The 10,793-nt window shown below is 41.2% G+C and overlaps 1 protein-coding gene across 1 annotated transcript; it reads right to left on the reverse strand.

Annotated features, from left to right (window-relative positions):
- Positions 1-3,393: 3,393 nt before the first annotated feature.
- Positions 3,394-7,967, reverse strand: LOC149258900 (disease resistance protein RPV1-like). Its single transcript, XM_089416685.1, has 4 exons — positions 7,187-7,967; positions 5,939-7,058; positions 5,529-5,801; positions 3,394-5,391 (listed from the first exon to the last, which is right to left on the reverse strand). Exons 1-4 carry the CDS (start codon positions 7,729-7,731, stop codon positions 3,532-3,534), a joined length of 3,798 nt encoding a protein of 1,265 aa, XP_089272811.1. The 5' UTR covers positions 7,732-7,967; the 3' UTR covers positions 3,394-3,531.
- Positions 7,968-10,793: the final 2,826 nt, after the last annotated feature.

A 10,793-nucleotide genomic window follows, 5' to 3' on the forward strand; every position in this document is an offset into this window, starting at 1 on the left:
TTTCTTTTTATATATCAACACACACAAGACCTTAGGTAGGAAGAAACAGTCAAACCTGAGGTGAAAATTGGGTGGCTGGCTTGTTGAAGCTGTTGATTGCCCGCAAGAACCTGCTGCCTCTCTAACATTCATAGAAGTGGGCCTATAAAAGCAAAATCAAAGACTTTTCTTATAACAGTTTGAAGTTTGAACTCATGTATCACTATAAACAAGTGTACTCATTTATCAGACCACATTTTCCTAATTTACGGCAAGACTATAGATTTATGAATCTGAGGATGTACTTTGAACATTGATCAGTTTGTCCTTGTACACTGAAGTGTCTATCCGGCCCTTGATTGAAAACTGTGTATGAGGATTCTTGTGGCCTGCCAAAGTTAAGTTCTGCTTCAATAACCTCAGGATTGGTAGAAGATCCAGAAAAAAAAAAAAAAAAAAAGACATGATAATTCTGCCATAACCTTTGTATTTGATGGCACGCAGCTCCCTAGATTAATGCATTCCCCTCCCTCAAGGAATAAAAACAAATCAATTTTACTTATTATTGATGCATCCATATCAAGTCAATACAAAATAACCATGAAAAGAATCAGATGCTACTATACCTTGAACCTTAATCTTTCCAATAGTTTTCTTTGGCTTAGGAGCAGTGCCTTCCAGGGCAGCATCTGCAGAATTATTTCTCAACAGTTCTTCCTCTGGTTGCAACAGTATTTGTTGTAGTCTATACAAGTTGCAGACATTTCAATTTACACAATTACTTAATAATATGCAGAGTATTACCTTTATTGTGAAAGAATTTGCATTTTCCAAACTACATGACAATTAAAAGAAAATTGAAATCAACAAAGAAATTTTGTTAATAACCTACCCAAAGACATTACGCAAAACAATGCACTCATTATGAAGGAATTCAGGAGCTTCCATGCGACCTGCCCATGCCCGGAGACAAAGACGCACACAGGTCTCATAGGCAATGGGGGCTTGCTAGGCTCCCTGCCCACTACACTCAATAATTGCAAGCGCATTATTGTCAAATAATAATAATTATTGATCCACATTAACATGAAAAACAAATCTTAAGACATCTTGGGCACGGACCAGCTATAATCATGACAGCTGGCTCATGCCCAGAAACAAAGGTGCACACATCCCCCATAGAAAATAAGGGCTTGCTCACTACACTCAATGAATTGCAAGCACATTCAGGGCAAGATCCAGAGCAGATGAGAAGTACATTCTATCCGGTAATGAATCACTGATCCACATTAACTTGAAAAATAAGTCTTAAGGCATCTTGATTGTTTCTTTTTATATATCAACACACACAAGACCTTAGATAGGAAGAAACAATCAAACCTGAGGTGAAAAGTGGGTGGTTGGCTTGCTGATGCTGTTGATTTCCTGCAAGAACCTGCTACCTCTCTAACATTCACAAAAGTGGGCCTGTAAAAGCAAAATCAGAGACTTTTCTTATAACAGTTTGAAGTTTGAACTCATGTATGACTATAAACAAGTGTACTCATTTATCAAACCACATTTTCCTAATTTATAGCAAGACCATAGATTTATGAATCTGAGGATGTACTTTGAACATTGATCAGTTTGTCCTTGTACACTGAAGTGTTTATTCGGCCCTTGACTGAAAGTTGTGTATGAGGATTCTTGTGGCCTGCCAGAGTTAAGTTCTGCTTCAATAACCTCGGGCTTGGCAGAAGATCCAGAAAAAAAGACATGATAATTCTGCCATAACCTTTGTATTTGATGGCACGCAGCTCCCTGGATTAATGCATTCCCCTCCCTCAAGGAATAAAAACAAATCAACTGTACTTATTATTGATGGACCCAGTCAATACAAAATAACTATGAAAAGAATCAGATGCTACTATACCTTGAACCTTAATCCTTCCAATAGTTTCTTTGGCTTAGGAGCAGTTCCTTCCAGCGCAGCATCTGCAGAATGATTTCTCAATAGTTCTTCCTCTGGGTGCAACAATATTTGCTATAGTCTATACAAGTTGCAGACATTTCAATTTACACAATTACTTAATAATATGCAGAGTGAATTTGCATTTTCCAAACTACATGACAATTAAAAGAAATCAACAATGACATTTTTGTTAATAACCTACCCAAAGGCATTACACAAAACAATGCACTCATTATGAAGGAATTCAAGAGCTTCCATGCGACCACTGGCCCATGCCCGGAGACAAAGACGCACACAGGCCTCATAGGCAATGAGGGCTTGCCAGACTCCCTGCCCACTACACTCAATAATTGCAAGCGCATTATTGTCAAAATGCATAGCAGATGAGAAATAAAATCTATCTAATAAATAATTATTGATCCACATTAACATGAAAAACAAATCTTAAGACATCCTGGGCACGGACCAGCTACAATCATGACAGCTGCCCAGAAACAAAGGTGCACACGTCCCCCATAGGCAATAAGGGCTTGCCCACTACACTCAATGAATTGCAAGCACATTCAGGTCAAGATCCAGAGCAGATGAGAAGTACATTCTATCTGGTAATGAATTACTGATCCACATTAACATGAAAAATAAATCTTAAGGCATCCTGATTGTTTCTTTTTATATTTTAATGTATCTAACATCATCTTACAATATAATCCGAAAGATAACCCATCGATCATAACAAACCATAGCAGCTAGATTCTTTTAATGTCTTAAAAGAAACCAATGGATGCAACTTTGCGAGAGAAAAATAGCATTGCCACAGTAATATAAATCATAGCAGAGATCTTCATTCATATATATATATATATAACGAGTATGTACTATAGAGATTTATTTATCTCAATGATAACTTGAGATTCTTATTCCACGCTGCAAGAAAAACAAGGTTCATACGATGTGTGTGTATGTAAATGAAAAATTAATAGATCAATGTCCATTCACATGTAGCTATTCTTCCACAAACTATCATTATTTACAAAATATCCATTTTTAGAATACACATAACTAACTATTGCAATTGTAACTCGTTATCATCCACCCTTGCTTTCAAAAATGTCCATTCACATGTCCCTATTCTTCCCCACTCTATCCTATTCTTCCCCACTTTATGCCTTATGGAGTTTCTTTTGCAACATAAAGTGCAAATGCTAGTAATAACAATATTAAAAGAATTACTACCTATATGCTATGTAACATAACATTAAATGTTTCTCAACGGCATGGATATTGCTCACTTCTCTTTGCCAACATAGTATCGCTGGTCCTCCCAATTTTGAAGTTGTTCCTCATTAAAACGGGGTGAATTAATTGGATCGCGGATATGTGATGCACAGAGGGAAAAGTAAAAACACACATAAATATATCGGTGCTTTCCTTAAACAACACATGGAGTAAAATGTAGAGTATTCTGTTCATGGTATAATTCATTTGGCTTATAATTACACACCTTTGAAAGGGCTAATGGCAGAGTTCTCCATGCAGTGGGCAGTGTGGCCACCTGATCCCGATTACTATTGTAATTATGAATCGGTGTGGTATATTACTACTCACTTTCTTCCCTGAAACCTACCCACCAGGCTTTTTTCAATGAAGCCTTTTCCTAGTCGTTGGCGCAGCTGCTCGACTACTCCCGCATCCCATTGTAGTTTGGGACATTGAGACACATCAAGCGTCTCCAACAAGCTCAAATGCTCAAAATTGGGCAGCATCTGTAATTTGGAACACCTGTTCAAGTAAAGATTTCGGAGGTTTGTTAAGTTCCGTACGGACTCTGGGAGCGCCCGCAGAGCAGAGCACCCTTGCAATTTCAGTCTGTGGAGGCCCGTGAGGTTTCCAATGGACTCTGGGAGCGCCTGCAGATTAGAGCACCAGTACAAGTCGAGACTGCGGAGGCCAGTCAGGTTTCCAACCGATTCTGGGAGCGTTTGCAGAGTGGAGCACCCTGCCAACCTGAGACTTTGGAGGGCCGCCAGCTTTCCAACCGAGTCTGGGAGCGCCTGCAAAGCGGAGCACAAACTCAAGTTGAGACTTTGAAGGCCTGTCATGTTCCCAATTGAGTCTGGGAGCGTTTGCAGAGTAGAGCATCCCCACAAGCGGAGACTCTGAAGGCCCGTCAAGCTCTCAACCGACTCTGGGAGCGTCTGTATAGTGGAGCATCCCCACAAGTCGAGATTCTGGAGGCCTGTCAGGTTCCCAACCGAGTCTGGGAGCGCCTGCAGAGTGGAGCACTCCCACAAGTCGAGATTTCTCAGGCGTGTCAGGTTACCAACGGAATCTGGGAGCGCCTGCAGAGTAGAGCACCCGCCCAAACCGAGACTTTGGAGGCCCTTCAGGTTCCCAACCGAGTCTGGGAGAAACTGCAGAGTGGAACACCCGCCCAAGCCGAGACTTTGAAGACCCGTCAGGTTGCCAACCGAATCCGGAAGCGCCTGCAAAGTCGAGCACCCGTCCAAGTCGAGATGTTGGAGACCCGTCAGGTTGCCAACCGAATCCGGAAGCGCCTGCAAAGTGGAGCACCCGTCCAAGTCGAGATGTTGGAGACCCGTCAGATTCCCAACAGACTTTGGGAGTGCCTGCAGACTGGAGCATGCACCCAAGTCGAGACGTTGGAGGCCTGTCAGGTTTCCAATAGAGTATGGGAGTTCTTGCAGAGTGGAGCACCCCCACAAGCCCAGACTTTGGAGGCCCGTTAGGTTCCCAATCGAATCAGGGAGAGTTTGCAAAGTGGAGCACCCCCACAAGCCGAGGCTTTGGAAGCCTGTCAAGTTCCCAACCGAGTCCGGGAGCGCCCGCAGAGTGGAACACCCCCACAAGCCGAGACTTTGAAGCACCATCAGATTCCCAATCGAGTCTGGGAGTGCCTTCAGAGAAGAGCACCCGTCCAAGGCGAGACGTTGGAGGCCTGTCAGGTTCCCAAACGAGTCTGGCAGCGCCTGCAGAGAGGAGCACTCGCCCAAGTCGACACTTTGGAGGCCCGTCAGGTTTCCAACAGAGTCTGGGATCGCCCGCAGAGTAGAGCACCCGCCCAGGTGAAGACTTCGGAGGCTTGTCAGATTCCCAATTGAATCTGGTAGGGTGCCCAGGGTGGAACACCCGCCCAAGTGAAGACTTTGAAGGCCAGTCAGGTTCCCAATCGACTCTGGGAGAGTCTGTAGAGTGGAGCACCCACAAAAGTTAAGACTTTGGAGTCTCGTTAACTTCCCAACTGAATCTGTCAGTAGCGCCATTTTTTTACAATACTTTAAGTCTAAGTGTTTCAAGGATTGCATATCACGGAATTCATCTGGCAAACTTTTAAAATCACCCTCGTGCAAGGAGATTTTTTCCAGGTGCTTCAGCTTTCCAATGGACCCTGGAACCGCTGAAAGTGGAGCACAAATATACAATTCTCTCAACTGCAGAGGTGCCTGCAATGTTTACATACACTATTAGATGGTATTGATTGCAACAACTTTCGACTTGTTGACATTGTGGTATAAGAAAATTTCACACATGAAGAAAAAAGGTAAAACTGATTTAAAAAAAAAAAAAATAACATGAATACCTGAGATTCATGTCGCCAGAGTGTTTTCAAATTACCCCCCTTAATATGTAACACTCTCAAATTCCTTATTGGAATCGAGAAAGATAAGGAGGAGATCATACAGTTCTCCCATCTAAGATATATTAGTTGTGGTACCTCCCCAACGCTAAGTACGCGTTCAACAAAAGAACCTTTAGCCATAAGCAGCTCCAAGCTGCTTAGGTTGCAGCTGCACGGGAGGTTTTTGAAACATTGTTCAGGGGCATTTGCAAGAACCATGCTAATTCCACGCACCTGAATTATTCACCAAGGGCTGTTAGAAGTAAGATTAGCAATATTGCAAAGTTTTAAGAATTCAAAACTTAACAGCCAATTTTGATAACAGGACGCTATTGGGAAAGTAGGTCCAAAAGCTAATTCAAAATACGTACAGATGATTGGCCAGACACATTGTGAAGGTTGTCTGCGAGGCGGCTAAGACGACGCGGATATTCTGGATTCTCCGCCATATGTCTGCCGAGGTCTCTGAGGTGGTCGTGCATTCTCAAACAGTTTTCACTGTCCACCTCCACCAGGCACCTATTTTCCAGCTTCCAAAGACCAAGCGATCCTTCCCAGTTAGATCCATCCCATATTCTAATCGCAGTATCCTTGTCTTCTCCTATAAAAAAACAGGCAATGTCTAAAAATATCTGCCTCTCCTCGTTATCTAGAGCGTCATAGCTAATTTTAAGAGTTTTTTGTATATCTCCAGGAAGTGTTTTGGAGGTTTTGCGCAATTGCAATTCCCAGCGGTTCAAATCCCTTTCCCCACGAAGAAGCGAACCAAGCACTTTAAGAGATAAAGGCAATCCATGGCAGACAGCCAAAAACTCCTGAACCAATTGTCCAAATCCTTCAACAGGATAAGGATGGCCGAAGGCATGAGAACAGAATAGCTCCCGGGAATGATGTCGATTAAGGCCTTTCAACTCAAAAATATACGACTCTGGGATGTCTGAGCGTCTGAGAACATCTTTATTGCGAGATGTAACTAAAATTAAGCTACCCATATGAATGGTATCTTTTATTGGTGAAAATAATGCTTCCATTTGATCAATATTATCAACGTCATCCAAAACTATAAGAACCCGGTGAAAAAATGAGAGATGGATTTTAAGCGCCACTATCCCTTCATCAATGTTATTTATATGTACATTCGATGGAGTCAAATCCTTAAGAAGGATCCTCTGTAGGTCATGTAATGATCTGGATCTGACATCAGATAAGAAGCTAGATCGATCATAGATTGGTCTATCACGGTTGGATCGGTGGTCATTTGATTTCTCTCGGTTGAAGACTTCTTTAGCGAGGGTAGTTTTTCCAACCCCGCCAAGACCCACAATTCCCACAACTCTAGCCTTCCCACTTTGCCGCTGCAATGACAATGTCCTTTCAACATCTCTTACTTTTTCATCAAGGCCAGTTGGATATTTAGCGACATTCAGAGGTGGTTTCTGAACTTTTCTTAATACTTTTTGGACGACCTCATCGACGAGCTGCCCCTCGTCACTGAATAATTCCGAATCACAGTAAATTGACTAATAAGAAAAACATTCATAAATAAACTGTGATATACCTATGAATCATCAGAGAAGTAAAAAAAATCAGAATAAAAGGGAGAGATGGAGGGGTCTTACTCGTTACACGCCTTCAGCTCAAACCCACTTATATCTGCCACAGCAGAAAGAGCATCCCTCCATTTTTCTATAGTGGTGGGGTCGTATCGTGGTTGAGAATCGAATGTTATCTTCTCTTCAAGCACGCTCAGTGCTTCAGCATAAACTCGATCTCGACCCCGCGTCCACCGGAGATCTGAGGGCTCGACTTTGTAGAAGACTGGAATAATTGTGGATCCCGACTTTAACATTAGCACAAGCTCCTTGAGACACCAACTCGACTCGGCATACCTGGGGGAGAAAATTGCTACACTGACGGAGGCTGTTCGAATAGCCTCTTCGATTTGGGGAGCCATGTTCTCTCCCTTTTCCAATTCTGGCTGGTCCAAAAATACTCTTAATCCATGTTCTTTCAGGCGATGGTAGATATGCCTGGCGAGGCCTTTCTTCACGTCAGGACCACGGTGATTTATGAATACATCAAAAACATAGCTGCAGCTATTGCCCTGTGAGGTGGATGTGGAGCATGTAGCGTCAAGAGCTGGTATCAGATTAAGGTCTTCCATTGGATACAGAAGGACAAAAAAGCGAGATCCAAGACCTTGTGGCTTCGCTAGACTCTAATCCCTGTATCAAGACCTCAATATTCAACGTAACGATTCAGCACTGATATCTGGTTATTTCTGAGTTTCTAATATTTTTTTGGTAATACATGAATGGCAAAAAGTAGTACCGTAATTTGAATTGAACGGCAGGCCGTGGAAGCACGAAGTTCCTGCCAATTTCCTCCTGTCACGGCAGATTATTGACTATTGCCACCAACCATGAATATGATTCCTTTAATTGGGACCCAAGTTTTTATGCAAAACTAGATGTGCTTTGTTTGAAAAGTCAATCCTTATCTAACATTCGTGGCATTCGGACATAAAAATCAAGTGCGAGTCGACGTTTATGACTGGAAAGTGGGACCATCCAGCAATGCCTGGCAATTTCTTAAGGTACCAACGGTTTCCCACGATGAGTGGGGAGACAAAACGTCTTTTTTGCAATCACGTGAAACGACTTTAGCAACTTTATTTGAGAAAAAAAAAAGACAAAACGTCTTTGTTGCAATAGCGCGAGACGACTTTAACAACTTTATTTGAGAAAAAAAAAAGGCTGTAGTTTAATGATAATGGTTTTTCTGGAATGATAATATTTTTTTTTGAAAATGATAGAAATTTCGAGGAAATTTTTAGAAATCTAAATTATAATTATTATAATTATTGACTTTCAGAATGTCCTTATGGTATTAAATCTATCTCTAATATCACAAACAAAATTAACAAAATTATTAAATTCCAGCAATTTTTTACCCTCTTCACAAAATTGATGCTCACTGGACAAAGCAGACTAGAACAACAAAAGATGCGGTCGCAATGCAAATACCGCGCTTGATGTGTAGTCGGTGGGAGAGATGCACTACAGTACGACGAGGAGACTTAAAATGCGGGATGGCTACGTTAAGAAATTGCGCGGCATGGACTTGCTGCTACTTTAATTTACAACACGTCCCACTTGCCAGTCATGGACGTCGACTCGCGCTTGATTTTTCGTGTGCTCGCTGGGGAGAGATGCAGAGTAAATGCGACAAGGAGACACGTAGAATGCCTGATGGTTACATTTCTTAGGTTGAAATCTTTGAAGTTTGGGTTTCGCCAAAATGTATGTTTGTTTTTAAATTGCATTTTGTTAATTCTTTCTGAATTTCGATATGGATTATTTTAAGTTATAAATTTAAATTGGGAAATTGATAGAATTTGAATATTTTAAAGTATATTAAAATATTAAATAAATTTATATTTTTTTACATGTGGTAAGTGGATGCCGGCTATGTCCACTAGGCAGTTCCTATTTCTTACCCCATAGAAAAGTTAATGCAGTCTGACATGCAAGGGGAATAGCAGTTTCCTTGCATTTATATTTCCCTCAAAGTTGACTTTGGCATTTTAGCAGCAAGGAAACTGCTATTCCCCTTGCATGTCAGACTGCATTAACTTTTCTATGGGGTCTGAAATAGGAGTTGCCATGTCCACTAGAGCTCATCTCTAGGATCTTGTTCTTTGGCCATCACAGAACTGACCCCAAGGGCTTTCGGGGAAGGGAGGCACTGATTTGACCAATTGGGCTAACCCTTGAGGCTATTAAATAAATTTATATATTTTAAAGTATATTTTTAATAGTATAAAATTATTATTTTATCCAAAATTTTATTACCAAATTCAAAAAAAAACTAAAAATTAGATTGAGGCATAGTTTACCTATATTTGTAATAATACAAGTTTATTTATCAAAAAACTTGTTATTCAATCTTTTAAAAACTAAAAATTAGATTGACCCATAGTTTATTTTTTTAAATTTGGTTGAATGGTTAAAAATAGTTGTGGGTAATTTTTTTTTCAAAACATCTTGTAGTAAAAAAGTTTGAATAGAGTTTAATTATGGAAATAAATTCAACACCATCAATAATCAAGAGAAATCTAAAATTTTACAATTTAATAATTATAATCTAAATTTACAAGAGTATTTCTTTGTGCATTCGGTAAGCTTCGGAGCGGAGCGGAGCGCTTGCGACGTGGGAACCAGGCGAACTACCAGCATCCTTTCTCCATGGGTTCTCATTTGCCCAATCCCGACCCGAGACGTAGATCCTCTGGCGGACGCATGAATGGTGGGTTTCTTGCGACCCCCCTGAACCAATCAATGGCCTACGCGAGGGCCCTCACCTTTCCGACACGCCCTCCATGCATGCATTGCGAATGTTGGGCTATGGTGTCATAATCTGTGCCAAGTTAGAACTCTTGCTTTTATACCTCAATCGGCTTCTGCGCATGTCTTTTTCCACCACCCAGGACTCAGGTGTCTGTATGTTTCGATTCACGCTCTCTTCTCTGTTCCGTCAACTTTTCCCATATCTCTGCATGGCCTCTTTATTCCTCTTCAGAACATAAGTTTTTATCCTCGCGACGCTGGCTAGATGTCTGGTGCATGTTTCATCTGGAGCTCACGTTCGGGGTGTTTCGGCTCTCGCTCCAGCTCAGTTTTTACTTATCTCAACATTGCTCTCAGTTTCATACTTTCTTCCCATTTCTGTTATTAGTATTTCATAGGATGATCTTTCTGTTTACCATATGACATGTCTGTATGATATCTACCCGTTTTATTTCATGCTTAAGCGTTATATGAGCCACAGTGCGTCAATCTCTGGTTTTGATGAAGAGATCTCAGGATGATAAAAGCACTTCTTCTTAGACTTAGAAATCTAATTGTCATATATAAACCTTGCACAGATGTAAGGTTTAAAATAGGATATTGGTGGTGCATCTTCAAGGTTTATTGTTGTTGTTTGGGCTGTGATGAACCTTCTTCATAGCATATAGCGTTCTCCAGAGGTCTCGAAATCGAGCCCCCCGGACCCTGGCCAGTTTCTCTGTTCTATCCTCCCCTCCAGAATTTTTTTCCGATGGCCGGTCATGTTCTTGTCCTTTCCCGGATTTTTTCAAATTGGTCCTGGTTTTATGTTTTGAGTTAAGTCTCCTTAAATCCTTGTACGAGTCCTATCAACCAAATCCTAAATATATCCTTTTTG

Source organism: Pinus tabuliformis, chromosome 6, assembly GCF_031772625.1.
Source record: "Pinus tabuliformis cultivar Carrire ecotype Pingquan chromosome 6, CPIR1, whole genome shotgun sequence".
NCBI classification, from domain to species: Eukaryota; Viridiplantae; Streptophyta; class Pinopsida; order Pinales; family Pinaceae; genus Pinus; species Pinus tabuliformis.

Bases quoted from the DNA above. Each gene is read 5' to 3' on its own strand.
- LOC149258900 (XM_089416685.1), bottom strand. From the start codon at position 7,731: ATGGAAGACCTTAATCTGATACCAGCTCTTGACGCTACATGCTCCACA. The intron at 7,059-7,186 runs GTAAGACCCCTC...GGAATTATTCAG, and splicing joins GAGCTGAAGGCGTGTAACGA to TGACGAGGGGCAGCTCGTCG. The intron at 5,802-5,938 runs GTACGTATTTTG...TGAATAATTCAG, and splicing joins ATGTGTCTGGCCAATCATCT to GTGCGTGGAATTAGCATGGT.